Here is a 16,436-nt window from a genome sequence, read left to right on the forward strand (position 1 = left end):
TGATTATCTCAACCCCTTTTCGCTGATGTCATTTCTGGACTGCCTCTTTAGCAACCTTCCCCCTGACTCTGACTGCTGGCAAAAAAGCAGGGGAGAGAAAGGGAAAGAGAAATATACGCTCAGACAATCTGAGAGTTCTCGGAGACTCCTCTCACTTGACTCTTTCCTCCTCAGGAAGCTAAGTAAAGGGAAGAAAGCAAGAGCTTGTGCAAGCACCGAGGGCTAGAGCCGATGGCCTCCGGTTGCCACTAGAATCCTTTCAGGCTGGAGGAGGAGATCACAGGATGAATGCCACAGTCAGTAAGTGTCTTTTGTTTGCCCCCTTTGTTTGCTGTTGTGAAATTCCCACAAGTGGTGGTTTGGATTGAACTTGTAGGAAAGCCGGTGGGATCTGATAAGTAACAGCCTGCTCTCTTGAACAGGCAAATCAGGTTTTGCAAACTCCTTTTTGAGTTAATAGACAAACAAAGGTTTCCAGATATGGCAAAACAACTGGTGACTTTTGGATTTCTAGACACGGGCCAGCACCAAGAGACTGCAGTGATGGGTGGGTGCTCCCTGAATGATTAGAGAGATTGAGAGATAGTGGCTCTCTCGACAGAAGGCTCAGCAGTATACAGATCCCTGCATAGAGGTCAGGCTACACTGTATAGAAGGGTCTGGGCAGAGTCAAACCTATGCCCTTTTCAGAAATCAGAGCAGCTTTAGACCTCACATCACGGAAAAAGAAAGTATGGGTTGGACGCTGTCATTAAACCTTAAGCACTGCACAGCCTGAGAAACAGATGGTAATGTCTCCGGGCAACTAGTTTGTCCCATATCGAGAAATGGACTTGGCTGACCCAGGGGCAATTCTTGGCATCAGACACAGAGGTGGCTACCTAATTAGGCACTGCCTTTCAGGGCAGCACCCAAACTGTGGGAGGAGTGTGGCTGCAAGAAGAGGCCGGCCAGTCAGAAGGAATCCACAGTCCAGAGAGTGGACTGCCAGCTGGCTAGAGGACAAGAGGCTCGCTGGAGCAAGGAATGAGGAGAATAGAGGGGAAGCCCAGCGGAGGCAGGGTGGAGAGATGGGAAGTGATCTGGGCAAAGGATAGCTCAGACAGACTTTCATTGGTGGCAGGTGCTTGGTGCTGCGGGATCTTTCGCAATGTGTCCTAACCCTTGTGCGGAGCAAAAGATTGTGGCTGCCTCACAGCATGGAAGCTGGGCATGCTCCTAATTACCTCAGGCATTGCTTAAGGAAGGCAGTCCTGGATGAGGCTCCCTCGCTAGAGCCCTGTCTCAATGGGCAAAAAAGGAGTAGCATGTTCCTAGCCATATTAGTTGGCCATGTTGGAGCCTTGTTTCCCTGTAGGCTACAGCATGGCCAGCTCACAAGTCTTTCAGACATACTGGCTTGCATCTCTTCAAGCCTGTTAGGCTAACTCAATTGAGCTAATACATTGAGACAGATCTTAGGGACAGGGGGAGGAGGCTAGCTCCATCTTTGACTATCTCAGACTAGAGAGAGGGGTGAAAGCCTCCTTCGGTAGCTTACCCCGCCCTGGACTGTGATCTGAGCTCAACACGAGTAAGAGCACTACAGCAGTTTGCAAGTGTAGCGGTAGGGTGGGTTGGAGACAGGAGGAGGGAATGACATGTCCGGATCGGGATCAGAGCAATCCTAGTTAATCCCAGTTAAATCAGGGGACCTGATTCTGCTTCTCAGTCCAGCAAGTGTCAACAGGAGTAGCTCCAATAAGGTCACTGGTGTTACACAGAGGTGAACCCAAGATCAGATAGGAGACCTCCGCAGTCTGGGCTTGTAGCCATCTGAAGGGTTAATGGAGACCTCGATTTCTGAAAGACTCATTCATATGGCAGCTGTGCTGCATGAATCCTGCTGCTCCCTTGTGTAAGTGCAGCTGCCGTGGACTGAACATTGCTCATCTCAGACTTATTTGTGGTGCTACCTAGCGCATGCAGACTAGTGCAGCTCTGGGACTGTTTGCGAGCCCAGCCATTCCCGCATCCAGCCTGAGCCATAGGCGCAGGAAACAGCGGTACTGGGGGTGCTGCAGCACCCCCAGGTTTTGTGCCCGGCATCCCGGCTGCTGGCCCCATGTCCCCGCTGCCCAGGGTACCTGACACTGGCCCCATGCCCCTGCTGCCCAGGGTACCTGACACTGGCCCCATGCCCCTGCCGCCCAGGGTCCTGGCCGCCAGGCCCGCTGCTGCCTGGGGACTCTGCTGTTGGACCCGGATCCCGCTCAGCTGCCAGCCCCAGGTGCTTGGCTGCTGGCCCCCGCATGCAGGATCCTGGCCAGCTGCCGGACCCAGGATCCCAGCCACTGGGTCCACATGTGGGGTCCCGGCTGCCAGCCCCAGCCCTAGGGGAAGGTGTGGGGTGCGGACAGGGCAAAGGGGGGGGGGGTGCAGCTCAGCACCTCCACTCCAAAAACTGTTCCAGCGCCACTGGCCTGAGCCTCTCCATGGAAAACATAAAGGGCCTCCTTTACAAAGCATGGCCTTGATTTGTGCCCAGGCAGTTCTGCGTGCTCCCAAACACAGACACCCATCAGCCCCACAGGAAACCCTATCACCTGCCTGTGGAAGTGATAACATTGGGGGATTAGTGCTGAAGAGTGTGCACCAATGTGTTCCTCCCCACAGACACACTAGATTATCAGAAATGCTCTGCGCCCAGCAGCTCCCTTCCGGGTCCTGAGCTCGCTTGAAAATCTGATCAAAGGAGGCAAGGTACAGGCCCCTCTGAACATTAAACCCCAAAGGGAAACTGCTAATGAGAGGAGGGGAAAATGCGGAGTGTTCATTCCTGCTACTTTGGGATGCACAAGGCCATCATCACGTGTATTTATACTTTCTCCAACAAATTATTTTTTCTGATTAGATTTTCATGACATTAGTTACTATCAGGTCCCTGTTTTCTGCTGGAGGACTCTTTGGAAGGCTGGAGTGGGACAGCAACATCACACTACGCTGAAACCTGAGAGCGGATTGCCCAACCTTTAGCTGCAGGGGAGGGGAGTCTGGGGATGCATCCACACCTACCTTATTGTAAAATACCTCATTCTGATTTTGAGTTGATCTGCTTCCAAAGCGAATTAGTTGATGCAGAATGAGATGCCAGATAATTTGTCAAAAAAAAAAAAAAAACTTGTGTATGGATGCAAGGCAGTTTATCAGAAAACACCAAGTTAAATCCAAAATAACTTTCAAGAAGCCCTAAATCTTCGATGGTGCCATTATGGCAGGTAGACATGCCAGCTGGAAACATGCCACCACCAGAAGATACCTGATGTGATCTACCTGTTCATTTTACACACACTCCACTCTAGCCACCCCTTGATCCAATACACAACAGGTTTGGGGAGTGGTTAGTTTAGCGGGTGCATTTAGAGTCAACAAAGCCAAATAAAACCATGCTAGTGCAAGAGGACATCCTATCAAATACACAGGTTATTTGCAGATGCCAGAACCGTGCTGTCTGAAAGCTGTAACCTACCCACAGGGACTCTGTCACTGATGGCCATAACTTGATAGGGATGCTAGCAGCAAGATTTTGAGTGATTTCACTTTCTCACACCGGGATGGCTGAGTGTATTGTATGGGACTGGGTTTGTACTGGTGATGGCAGACTCTTTCAGGGGTAGTGAGATCAGCAGTTCAAAAGTTTTATACCCATCCGCCACACTTCCTAATAAGGGTTAGTCCAGGCTGCTGGGCAGTGATTTTCATCAGGTCTTATTTTTATCCAAGCCAGCTCAGCTGTCTCTCTCCACGATCCGTGCTGATCCTTTCCCAGATGCCTGTTATCCAGGAATTAATCTCTGCCTTACTCTCACACTTCCTGGCCCAAAACCAATTATCAGCTGTCGAGGAGAAAATCCCCACCCCCTCACCCCCTCTTATGCACCTGGTCAACTGTGCAATACCAGGAAATGGGTGAGGGGAGATTAGCCTTCAATGGGAAGGCAAAAAAAAAAAAAAAAAAAACTAGTGCCCGATGTAGCAAAAGATGCTAGACCATCGGTGTGTCCCAGTCTGATCAGTCACAGGTATCTACATATGCCTTTCTTATACTTGGCTCAAGCTCTAACTCTCCTTTGTATAGCTTCACTCCCAAGCCTCTCTTTTCCTTTCCAAGCTGCCTGGTTTGTTGCTTGTCCCAAGCTATTGCAGAGCAGTGCAGAATAGGGTTGCCAGCCCTCCCATGATTTCCTGGAGTCTCCAGGAATTAAAGATTAATCTTTAATGAAAGATTGTCATGTTATGAAGCCTCCAGGAACACAGCCAACCAAAATCGGCAACCCTAATGCAGAACGAGGGCAGAAGTTGCTTCTAGGGGACTGGGCTAGTAAGTTCTGTAGTTTTGCAGCAGTAGCTGTAGAGTGAAGATATTAAGGTGCATCATTCCAAACACTTGGCACAGGAGATGGGCCTGACCAAGGACCTATCAGAACCCTTCAACTCTGAAGGTTTGGAATCTGAAACCCAATCCAAAATGTGCAGATAGCCCCTATCTCTGAAACAGGCTGAATCCTGTGTCTGAGAACTCTTGTGCTTTGGAGAAGGTGAAAGCTGAACCAGAGCCCAGGTCTGCGTGACAGTAATACTTTGGTATCTAGCTCTGCTAACGGAAGTGTGAACGGAGATGTTTCTCAAACAATGTTTTTCTCCGCTTCAGTACTGCTCCCTGATGCCCTTCTCTGCACTGTGTAATGGTGAATCCTTCTGCTGGCCAAGAATAGAATGAGTCACCCCGGAATGGAAGAATGATGAATCACCGCACGGTTAGGTTTGTGGACTGGGTTCTCTCCCGCTGACTTGCTCTCAGGAATAGCAGGAGTCTCAAATGGAACTTAGGGCTGGTCTCCCAAGTCAGTGCTTCATGCAGTCTCAGTTGAAAATCAGCCAGGAAAGATTAGCTAGCAGTGATACGTGCCCTTTTAAAAAATACTTTGTGGCCCAGCCTCCTCTGATGTTTGGCTCAGCTGTGTGGGAGGGACCCAGGTTTCAGGGTGGTAATGAAAGCCACAGCCAGGGAAGTTTCATGTAAGTTTCTTACAGCCATTTTATTATGATGATTATTAAACTACTATTGGAGTAGAACCTAAGGACCTCACACAGGGAGCAGGGCCTCATTGCGCGAGGTGCTGTACAAGCAAACAGTAAGACAGTCCCGGCCCTTGACAGCTCACGCTCTAGCATTAGACAATATTCAGCAGAAGAATGAGCAGACAAGAGAGAAGGGGTAGAGGTCAGAAGAGGGCGAGGTAACAAGGTAGCAGCGAAGATAGGGTGTAGTCGCGGTGGTCTCAGTGGTGTCAGTCTCCAGGCTGTGACATCAGGTGTAAAACAGTCTCTCAGCCTTGGCCTCAGAGGCCTCTCTTTATAGGATCAGTCTAAATTGCACCTGACATCACCAGCGCCATAAGGATAAAATAGCGCCCAGAGCTCCAGGCAACACCCATTTGGGATGTGGAAACAGAAGCGCAGTTTGGACAGTGGCAGCGATAAAGTCAGTGAGGGAAACACTAGCTGAGTAACGCTGGCTCCTGCACACAACACAAACACTGACAGGTTTGTTGGATGCCGGGCCCACTCACAATAGGCTCCTTGTGGCAGGCACTGTCAGTCTGTGAGGGCTTGTGCACTGCCTGCCTCCAGCCCCTTCTCCTTTTGTTGCAGTGGAAAGCACAGCACAATTGGGGGGGGGGGGTTGCTAGTGAGGGGGACAAGAGACAAATGCAGACGCTCAGCGTTTCAGGGGCCTAGAAGTGGAGCCCATTTAACGAAGCTACAAACAGTGATGGTTAAAGCTCTAAGGTTCCTGAGCACCCAGGGCCGGCTCTGGCTTTTTTGCCTGCCCAGCGTGGCAGGGGAGGGCGCCGAGCCCGGCCACGGGCCCGCAATCCCCGACTGGCCGGAGCGCCGAGGGAAGGGCGGCGAGCCCGGCCGGGGCTCTCCACTCTCCCCGGAGACCAGAGCGCCTGGGGGAGGGCGGCGAGCCCCCGCGGCCCCGCTCTCCCCGACCGGCCGGAGCACCGCGGGGAGGTCGGCGAGCCCAGTCGCAGCCCCGCTCTTGGGCCGGAGCGCCCCGCCGCGCCACCCCCCTCCAGGCGCCGCCCCAAGCACATGCTTGGTGGGCTGGTGCCTGGAGCCGGCCCTGTGAGCACCCATAACAAATGCAAAGCCCCATTCCAAGCTCTCCTGACACGCCAGGCAGCCTCTGAGGAGAAGCTGAATCTGGCGCAGGTAGGGATAGCAATGGGGAAATTTCCCAATGGGCAAAATTCAGCTCCGTGCCGAAGCCCAGCACAAGGCCTTAGCTGCCATTTATGCAAAGCAGCTGTCACAGAGAGTCTCACTTGTTATCTGAGCAAGAAGCAGTTCCCGAAGGGCGGGGGAGTTGGTTGCACTGGGCAGACCAATTGTAATAAACATGCCACAACATCATGGGCATAGTTGCGGGGGGGAAGGGGCGCAACAGGGGGGTGTTGTGCCCCCTTCCCCCAAACCGCAGGCAGGCATGGAATTCCCCCCCCCTCATTGGCCTGACTAGTGCTGCCCCCCAAAATCACACCTATGCACAACATTACGGGGTACCTTCCCGCCATCCTGGAGGTGCTGGCAGAAAAGGATTCAGGCAGTGGAGGGCACTGTCATTCCCGGGTCAGTATCCAGCCAGAGTGCCCAGAGTTGCTGGATGCTGGCCAGTGGCCGCTGTAGCCGGATACAGCACAGCGAGTGACATGTGACAGCAGGAAGGCAGTGCAAATATGCCCCACTGAGATCATAGACAAAAGGCTTCAGGCTGGGGGCAGTCTGCAGGATAGGGTTCCTGGCCCCTGGGAGAGGGGTGGGTGGAATATCCCTGGCATGAGAGCCCCATGGGATGCAGTGCCCCTGCCCTGAACTGGCCCCTAGGGGCTGAGTTAGGAATTGCTGGGTTGATCTTTTATTGTAATTGTTAAAGTCCTTGTGGTGAGGGTATTTGCACCTTTAAGCAGCCCTGGAAAAAGAATGTGCTGTTATTCAAGGTGTATGAGTGCTACAGGGCCCCACCAAGGGCTGGAGCTTGGCCAGCCCAGCGCTTGGAGCACCTGCTCTGCCTGCCTTTGAGCACGTGGTATGCACAACAGGCTACCAGATGTGATTTCCAAAAATACATCACTTCCCAGTCAGGTGTCTAAATAAAGGCCAGATAGTCACAGATAGACTCTGGCCCCCACTGTGGGCGCTGACCTCTTTTGAAAATTTCCATCCTGGAGGTGGCTCTGTAACCACAGCACTCTCAGTGACACGCAGCAATAGGGCTGGTTACCATACGGCCTTGGCTTAAGTGGCGCCGAGGGCTGGTGGTGAATTTCCCTCCTCTGCATGTGTCTCATGGTAGCTGGGATGTGAAGTCTAGTCTAGTCATTGTCTCTCGTTCCATCCTCTAGGTCCCCTTCATGAATTCCAGCAAGAACGTGGATTTGAAGATAATTATCATAGGCGCACTGGGGTAAGCAGAATCCTTCCTACTGGAGTCCAACAGCCCTGAGGGTTTGTTCTCATGAAGGCTAAATGAGTCCCACTCCAAGCCCCCTTTACACTGCTAGAATGATGTCAGTTGGCCTTAATGTAAGTAAGAAAATGGGACTTTATCTTCAACGGCTAAGGTTCTCCTATTTACTTTTCATGTATTTATAATCATCTCTAAGCTGCTGTGAAACACAGGGGAACTTAACAGCATTCAAAATAATCCATTAAAACATTAAGCCCTTAAATGGAGAGGTTCAAACTCCAATCTTCCTGTACTTACAGTATGGCACCCACCCACAAAACAAACTAGTTCACAGATCAGTTTGAAGCCTGGCTACATACAGGTTTCACACATCTAAGATGCATCCAAGACCAAGGCAGATGAAAATGGCAAGGCTGAGTGGTTGGAGTTTGGTTCCCATCATGGAGTCATTATCCCATTAATAACAGGGTGTGGGAATCTGTGACTCTCCAGTCTTATTCTGTGCACCTGATTCTATAGTGCGACTCAGAAGTCCTGAGGCTAATGTATGTCCCTTTGTGTGTCTCTTCCTTTGTCCCAGGGTGGGGAAAACCTCCCTCCTGCACCAGTTTGTGCACAAGACATTCCATGAAGATTATCGGACTACTCTGGGAGCCAGTATCCTATCTAAGCACATCATGGTGGACAACACCCCTCTAAAACTGCAGGTGAGGCACTTCCCTGTTTGGTCTCTGGCATCTATCCACTCAGAAGAAGCCTGTCTTTTGACCTGGTGTGTGTGCACAGCGCCAGGCGATGTCCATGTAACAGAGGTTGGTGCACAAATAAGGGATCATTCAGGACCTGCTCCTGCTCCCTTTGAAATCAACGGTAACATTTTAACTGTTGCAGGCTTGTGCCTGATGTTCAGTGGTCCTAAGCACCTGTGGATTCTGCTGAAGTCAAGAGGAGCTGCAGGTGCTCAACACCTGTGGAAACCAGGCCCTTGATAGCTAAATGGTGTACAGAGCAGCAGATAGTCTAAGGTCACAGTCAGCAAGTCACCACCTCCAGAGCATGGGGGGATGGGAGGGAAGGGCTCTGCAGCAGCCCTGCCTCAGTTTCCCCTTCTCAGGACTCCTCAGTAAACGCCACAGCCTGGTTTGGCCACTGCAGTGCCTCGGCCCTTCACAAAAGCCCACCCCTTCTGGGGAAACAGAACTTAAAAACAAACAGAACACAAAGTCTTTACCCTAATCTTAAACTGGGCCCAGCCTTTCTTTCCCAAGGGATTGGTCTTCTCCCCTCTCATTCTTCTGCCCACCCCTTTTCAGCCCTTCCCGGGCTCCTTTCCATCTCGTCCCCACGCTGCTCTTCCCCAGACAGGCACCCTCAGTCCTTCCTGCCTGGAATCTTCCCAGGCCTCTGCCTATCTTATGCTCTAGCTCCTTGCAGCCTTTCTGCAGCCATCTGCACTTCCCTTTTCTCCTCAGGCCTCTGAGGTAAATAAGGTAGAAGCCTGATTGAGTCACATGACCTGCTTCATTTCTCCCACCTGGGGAGGAGAGTTGGCTGTGTCACAGGTGGGGCTGAAGCCCATCCCCCTTTAAAGGGCCAGTCACCCCCTAACAGTCATTAATGTTGTGCGTTACTGCCCTTCTATCCCATTAGATCTGGGACACCGGGGGTCAGGAGCGGTTCCGGTCCATGGTGTCGACCTTCTATAAGGGCTCGGATGGCTGTATGCTGGCCTTCGACGTTACAGATCTGGAGTCCTTCGAGTCCTTGGATGATTGGAGAGAGGACTTCCTGGAGAAGATAATCCCCACAGAGCAGGGCTTCCCCATGGTGGTGCTGGGAAATAAAATCGACTTAAATGAACGGCAGGTAAGGAGGGAGCTTGGTCCCAGTTAAGGGCTCAGAAGAATCAGCCATGGAGGGTGGGAGGGGTAGGGCTAGATTTCTATGACTAAATTTCATAGCGTTCTGGTGGTGCCTCCGGGTCAGGGTTGGAGCACACTGGGGAAACTCGCCCTCCTTCTGCCTGTCCAGCTTCTGGGAATGACACAGGACTCCAGCCTCCTGTCAATCACCCACCTTTCACCATCACCAAATTCAATTAAAAATGTATAACCCACCACAAGCCCCACTTGAAGCCTAAATTCCCAGAAGTGGCTAATGCTTTTGGGTGCCCAACTGTAGATGCCTTAAAGGAGTCAGATCTCCAAAAAGGGCTGAGCTCCCACCCTCTGAAAATCAGGCCCCTTCTGTGTGTTTCCGGTTGGGCTTCCCAAAATTAAGGCACCTGGAACAAGTGGTTTCCTTTAGAAGCTATAGGGTTTACTTACTATAGCTGGAGTATTTAGTCTGGCACAGGCCGGGTTTACAATTCACCAACAAACCAGAAATTCCTGTCTGGAAGCGAGGGAAGGGAAATCATTATTAATAATTAATAAAACCCCTCAGCGGTAGCTCAACAGTTAGATTCCAGAAGATTCCCTCCCCAGAAGGCTGAAAGAAATCTCCTTCACTTAATGCCCCACCAAGCCCTCCTGTGACCTTGCTGAAGGAGGGACATGCTCCAGCCTGGCTCTTTAAGAAGATCGGTGTCCTCAAAGAGCAATGAGCCAAATGTTCTGCTACCGAGCATTGTGTGCCTGATGGTACAATGCTCCGCACCTGCCAGCACTTGGCCCTGTAGTCAAGAGACCACGCTGAGTTGCCAGCATGCACTGAGAGCCTCATTCTGAAACCACGCTGGAGGCTCCCGTTGGCTTCAATGGGCATTGAGTGCGCTCCACACCATCCCAACATTTGCTCTCAGTGGCTGTAGAATGAAAAGCCCATGGAGAAGCCCAGGGGGTCTCTGAGCATATGGCTACCATCAGGACCGGCGAATACCCCACGCACTGGACTTGGTCACCTCCTTAAGGGCTGCAAATGAATAACATGACCACATCCCCTTCTCTTCTCCCAGGTGTCCAAGGAGACAGCTTCATTCTGGTGCAAAGAAAAGGACATCCCGTATTTTGAAGTCAGTGCCAAGAACGATATCAACGTAGTGCAGGCCTTTGAGACGCTCGCAAGGCAGGCCCTGTCGAGAGTGAGTAGCGGTGCTGGCCATGTGCCCTTGTGAGCTTTAGAGCCCTGATGTGGGACTTGAGAGACCTGGGTTCTGTTCCTGGCTCTGCTGCTAGTCTGCCGGGTGACCTTGAGCAAGTCATGTCCCTGCCCTGTGCCTCTGTTTCCCCACCTGTAAAATGAAGATAATGATACTGGTTTCCTTTGTAAAGTGCTTTGAGATTCACTGATGAAAAGTACCATTTAGGAGCTAGAATGATTATTATTATTTTTATCATTTGGGCCAGAAGTCTCATGGAAACAGCTGGTGAAAATCTGGTGCCATTTAAGCTAAAACCCAAACCTTGGCCTGAATTTGCCCTTGGATTTAAATCCTAAACTTCACCTTATACCTAAGTGAGGATTCAGACTGGACGTTGACCAGTTCTCATGATTTTTTTTATCTTTTCCAATAATTTTAGTCAAAAATGCAAATTTATCATTCATCATTTATTTCTGAAATATTTTCAGGACTTAATTTTAATTATTTTCAGCACTTAATTTTAATTTTAAATAATGTTTTAAAAATCCATCTTACAACCACTCGGATGAAAAAATTCAGTGTTGAATATTTCTCATGTAAAAAAATATTGGGCAATAAACAAGGAGATAAATGTTTTCATAAATAACATTGATAAAAATAATTCTAAAAAGCTAATGAAACAAGAAATATTTTGCTGTTTTGAAAATTCTTTGCCAAAGTGTTGTTTTAATTTTTCGACCAATCATAAGGGATTCCAGAAAGTGTAGCCAATATAGCTATGTAAACTGTGCCCTCTACTGGTCATCTCAATGAAATCAATAGGGTAGGGAAAGCATTGGGCTTGAAGGCCAGTCATTTAGAAGCCGTCCTCCATTTTAAGACAGCAATTTTGCATCTGCAAGTATTTGCTGGTACAACTGAGGTCAGTTACATGTTTAACCAAAGTACCCAGACGGTGCCCAGAAATCAAACAGCTTGACATGAAAATGGCACACATTGTGTCTGAATTTATTTAAATCTACAAAACTGCAGGTAACAAATGTGATGGGCCCTTTCAAAATATGGCCCTTTTCCTAGGTCGGAATTAGTATTTAAATAAGGGGAGGAGTCATGATTAAAGTAAATGGTCTGCTCAGAAGAGAGGACTGGTATCAAACTAAACTCTACCGTCTTAAAATGGAGTTAACTTAAACCTGCAACATTTGCAGTGAAATGTTGCTAAGTCATCTCCATTGGAAAGGTGTGGTGTCTATTGCCTGTGGATGTATGTACGATACTACGATAGGTAGAGCATATTAGTCTCCCTAACCACAAGGGTCACTGTCCCATCTGTGCAGAAGGTTCAGTAGAGTGATGTAAATGAGAGTGTTTTCATTCCACATGGGGTCGTGCAAACGTTTTTGTGATTTTGGTCCCATATTCTTAGTGAACCAATATTGTAACTGAGACTGAATCTCAGATGAAGCTGCCAGGCTTTCTGCAATTCTGTTCTGTTCAGAATCCTATACCTTGCCCATCACTGTGGTGCCTGAAAGCATTAAGCAGCCTGACTAGCATCTGTTGTGTGTGGTTCTTTCTTTTTGCCTAATTTTCATCCCAAATCATGAATCAGTCTGAGATCACTCAAATTTCAGCCCAAAACTCAGTCCCAGGTTCCTGGAGATTTATCCCCAGCGCTTCAAAAAGTTTGTGAACCTCAGGGAAACTCAGGTTGGTAAGAAACCTGAAATCGGGTGATTTCCCTTGGGGAAGTTCAGGGATTGTAGTAAAGCAAGTCCTTTTCTAAAAGCAAACCCAAGCCACTTTTATTTCCTCTTGTCTTTTTTCCAGTACCAAGAGATGCTCGAGAACTATTTAACAGACTCCATCAAGCTCACTCCTGACGACCAGCCCAAGAAGAAATGCTGCTGAATGAGACATTTGGAGTCACCTGACATCTGAGTCCTCGCTCGGCACTGAAATCGCTGAACCGACTCCATTCACTTCCGGTTTTGTGTTCAGCCACAGGAGATGACCACAGTGATCCGGTTCCACATTGCACAGCCAAGCTGACAAATCTCGTGACATTTACCGAGTGCAGAGAAGAGACCGGCCTTCTCTCTACATGCCTAGATTGGACTAACCCAGCCAGACCACACCTGGCTGCTCCTATGCATCGGGACCCTTACTGCTTCATTAACCTTCTAACCACCCATTTCAAAGCCTTGCACCGGCTTTCTAAACCTGGCTCTGTGCAGTCAGTGCTGAGTCCAGGTGGCCCAGCTACCTTCCCAGAGCTGTGGCTGGCTCAGTGACCTCACTCACCTGCTATCTCTCTGCTCTAGTTACACCTGTTGACACTCAGGCAGGTCACAGTGGATTAGTGGCTCACCCTCTGGCACTTGACCAGGCATTCCCAACACACACCTGAATTGACAGTGCTAGGCAAGGCAGGGCTGTGCTGTCACTCCCCTGCAGGCTGGGCCTCCCTAGAGAATGTAATCTCAGTCCCCGCTGTTTGAACGCAAAACAGAGACATTTGTTCGCCAGATACCCAGTGTTTAAACTAACACCCTCACAGTCTGCACTTGATATTAAACAGGCGTAAGCTACTTATCCCCAAGGGAGGGAAGGGTGGATGGTCTAGTGGTCAAAGCACAGGCCTGAGAGCCAGGAGCGTCTACATTCGAATCCCAGCACTGACACACATTGCCCTAGGCATAACTTTTCTGTGCCTTAGTTTCTCCCCACCTGTAAAATGGTAGGGGGGCGTGATAACTCTCTCTCACCCAGTGATGAGGTTGTTTGTAAAGCACTTTGACAATGAGCTGGGCTGTATTGTTTTATTGGCAGGGTATTTTTTAAAGGAATACTTTTAAAGGGAGGCAGTGGGGCCTACTGGCTAGAGCACTAGACTGGGTCACAGGAGACCGGGGTCCTATTTCCAGCTCATCTGCTAGTCTGCTGGGTGACCTTTGGTAAGTCACTTCACCTCCCCGTGCCGCAGTAGCCCCATCTGTAAAATGGGGATAATGATGAAACGTGCTAGATAAGAGCTAGGCATGATTACTATTTTATTAATCACTTAAAAAGGGGAGGCATGGATCAGATTTTGACACAAGCAAGGGGATTGAGCAGAACTCAAAAAGGGAAAGTGACGGAAAGCGAAATTTTGGGATCTGTGCAGATCTGTGACTGTCCTGAAGGGTCTCCCTCCTCAAGTGCCTGGATTTCTATCTCCACCTGGGAATGATGCCCAATTTTCTGCTTTTATTGCCCTGTGGGGTTCGGATTCATCTTTGGGTGTTAAAGACACAAGGGCTGGACTAAGCCCGTAATGTGAAACTGACACATGAATTTAGGATTTTCAGTGATCCCAGGACAGGAGTAGGGGGAGGGAAAGCAGCACATTCCTACCTCTCGAAGGTGGTTCGTGGCACTTTTAGTTGGTGGCTGTGAGCAGCAGAAGCAGCTGCCACGTGGAACTTGGCCAACGCTTGCGGAATTGGTGAAACCTGGGTTAACACAGCAGTGAGGCTCACCGGAAGCCAAGCTGCAGGCTGGGGCCAGAGGGCAGAGCGGTGTATCAATGCTGTTTCCATGCAGTTTGGCTTTGACTGTGGAAATCTCATCCAGCCATGAAGCCCAGAGGAGCGGTGGACCCCTTCCTGTACACCCTGCCGTGGGCTGTGATCTCTTCGCATACACCCGGATATGGGCAGAGCCATGGGCCAGGACCCCTTCGCGTACACCCTGGCATGGGCCGCGATCCCTTTGCAAACACCCTGACATGGGTCGCGCTGCTGAAGGTCTTTGGCCCAGTGTGCTCAAAGCTACTTTAGAGAAATGTTTCTGGGTTCAGAGATGACCACAAAACCCCTGTTCATTTAAAATCATTCCCAGCAAAAGTAAAAAGTTTACTCTGAAATGCTGGGCATGTGCATCTTTTTTGTGTGTGGCTCTAAATGAGAGGATGTCCTGGGTCGGTTCCCTGGGAGAAGCAAATTTCACAGCGGTCCTGTGCAGGGGAATAAGGCAAGCTGGACTGGGACTTCCTTGGAGCGTTTAGTCCAGCTCTGAAGTGTCAGTGTTGGTGGAGAAGTAGATCCTATTGGAGGGGTGGGGAATCCCCTTCTTCCACCCCCAGGAGCTGCAAGGATCCGTTTCTGAAGCCCCTCAATCTTTGCTGCAGAACTTCTTTTGGTTTCACATTTCAAACTTGTCTAGCTCCTGCCTCTCTCTCTGAGCCGGGAGTCACATAAGCCATAGGACTGGAAGAACTTCCTGGGTCCTGGAGTCCAGTCTCGGGCTATCTCAGGCCACCATGATGCACAATCCTATTGTGGTTATTATTTGTATTCCAGCAGTCCCTAGAGACCAGGTCCCAGAAGGCGCTGCGCCAGGCGCTGTACAAACATCTAACAGAGTCCCTGCACCGGAAAGCTTATGATCTAAATGAGTTCTGAGCCCCTTCTGCAGATCACAATGACATTCCTGAGAAATTCCAGGATTTTTCTCTGGGACCATCGCTATTTTCCCAGCAGAAATTTCTTTGACCAAACACCAGTTTTGCAAAGCACAGACAACAACAAATGGGGATGGAAGGAGTGTGGAATGGATGTAACTGATAACTGATCACCATATTTGGGGTCAGGAAGGAATTTTCCCTCAGGTCAGATTGTCAGCCAGAGATCCAGGGTCGTCCCCCCCGCTCCTCCCCCTCCCGGTCATCTGCAGCCTGAGGCATGGGTCACTTGCTAGTTTGAACTAGAGTAAATGGTGGAATCTCTATAGCTTGAAATCTTAAAATGTATGAAAGATCTGTATATGGGCCTGTCATTCTGCCTTTGGGCACAAGAGGTCGTCAGTACAGTGTGAAGAAAACTTCTATTGTATAGCCTCCATACCAGCTTCGTAGAATCACAGAAATGTAGGACTGGAAGGGACCTCGACAGGTCATCTACCATTGTCCTGCACTGAGCAAGGCTAAGTATTCCCTAGACCAGGGATCTGCAACCTTTCAGAAGTGGCGCGCCGAGTCTTCATTTATTCATTCTGATTTAAGGTTTCGCGTGCCAGTAATACATGCTAACATTTTTTAGAAGGTCTCTTTCTATGTCTTAAATATATAACTAAACTATCGTTGTATGTAAAGTAAATAAGGTTTTAAAACTGTTTAAGAAGCTTCATTTAAAATTAAATTAAAATGCAGAGGCCCTCGGACCGGTGGCCAGGACCTGGGCAGTGTGAGTGCCACTGAAAATCAGCTCACGTGCTGCCTTTGGTACGCATGCCATAGGTTGCCTACCCCTGCCCTAGACGGTCCCAGACATGTGTTTGTGCAACCTGTTGTTAAAAACTTCTAATGCAGAGGTAGCCAACCTGAGCCTGAGAAGGAGCCAGAATTTATCAATGTACATTGCCAAAGAGCCACAGTAATACGTCAGCAGCCCCCCATCAGCTCCCCCACCCACTGGCAGCCCCGCTGATCAGCACCTCCCCCTCCCTGCCCACACCTCCCAATCAGCTGTTTCGTGGCATGCAGGAGGCTCTGGGGGGAGGAGGAGGACCGAGGGCATTGCAGGCTCAGGGGAGGGGCGGGAAGGGGTGGAGTGGGGGCAGGGCCTGTGGCAGAGCCAGGCGTTGAGCAGTGAGCACCTCCTGGCACATTGGAAAGTTGGCACCTGTAGCTCCAGCCCCGGAGTCGGTGCCTATACAAGGAGCCGCATATTAACTTCTGAAGAGCTGCATGTGGCTCCGGAGCCATAGGTTGGCCATCCCTGTTCTAATGATAGAGATTCCACAACTTCCCAAGACCTTCATACCTTATACTTTTTCATAAACGTCCTTAATTGCAAA

At 49.8% G+C, this 16,436-nt stretch overlaps 1 protein-coding gene across 3 annotated transcripts; it reads left to right on the top strand.

The window, feature by feature from the left end:
• The first annotated feature begins 32 nt into the window (after positions 1-32).
• On the top strand, positions 33-14,505 carry RAB7B (RAB7B, member RAS oncogene family). 3 transcript variants are annotated; one of them, XM_034767154.1, is made up of 7 exons: positions 33-300; positions 4,691-4,796; positions 7,452-7,513; positions 8,097-8,223; positions 9,167-9,382; positions 10,473-10,598; positions 12,429-14,505. In XM_034767154.1, exons 2-7 carry the CDS (start codon positions 4,779-4,781, stop codon positions 12,507-12,509), a joined length of 630 nt encoding a protein of 209 aa, XP_034623045.1. In that variant the 5' UTR covers positions 33-300; positions 4,691-4,778; the 3' UTR covers positions 12,510-14,505. The 3 variants fall into 3 exon arrangements, with proteins under 3 accessions (XP_034623045.1, XP_034623046.1, XP_034623047.1); XM_034767156.1 differs by having other exon boundaries at positions 273-300; positions 4,691-4,801; XM_034767155.1 differs by lacking the exon at positions 4,691-4,796.
• The last annotated feature ends 1,931 nt before the right edge of the window (positions 14,506-16,436 follow it).

The sequence above is a fragment of the Trachemys scripta genome, chromosome 4 (genome assembly GCF_013100865.1).
Source record: "Trachemys scripta elegans isolate TJP31775 chromosome 4, CAS_Tse_1.0, whole genome shotgun sequence".
Lineage (NCBI taxonomy): Eukaryota > Metazoa > Chordata > Testudines > Emydidae > Trachemys > Trachemys scripta.

What these genes read in the sequence shown, in the direction of transcription:
- RAB7B (XM_034767154.1), top strand. An exon ending in ATTATCATAGGCGCACTGGG is followed by an intron (nt 7,514 to 8,096) that starts GTAAGCAGAATC and finishes CCTTTGTCCCAG; the next exon opens with GGTGGGGAAAACCTCCCTCC. An exon ending in TCGACTTAAATGAACGGCAG is followed by an intron (nt 9,383 to 10,472) that starts GTAAGGAGGGAG and finishes CTCTTCTCCCAG; the next exon opens with GTGTCCAAGGAGACAGCTTC.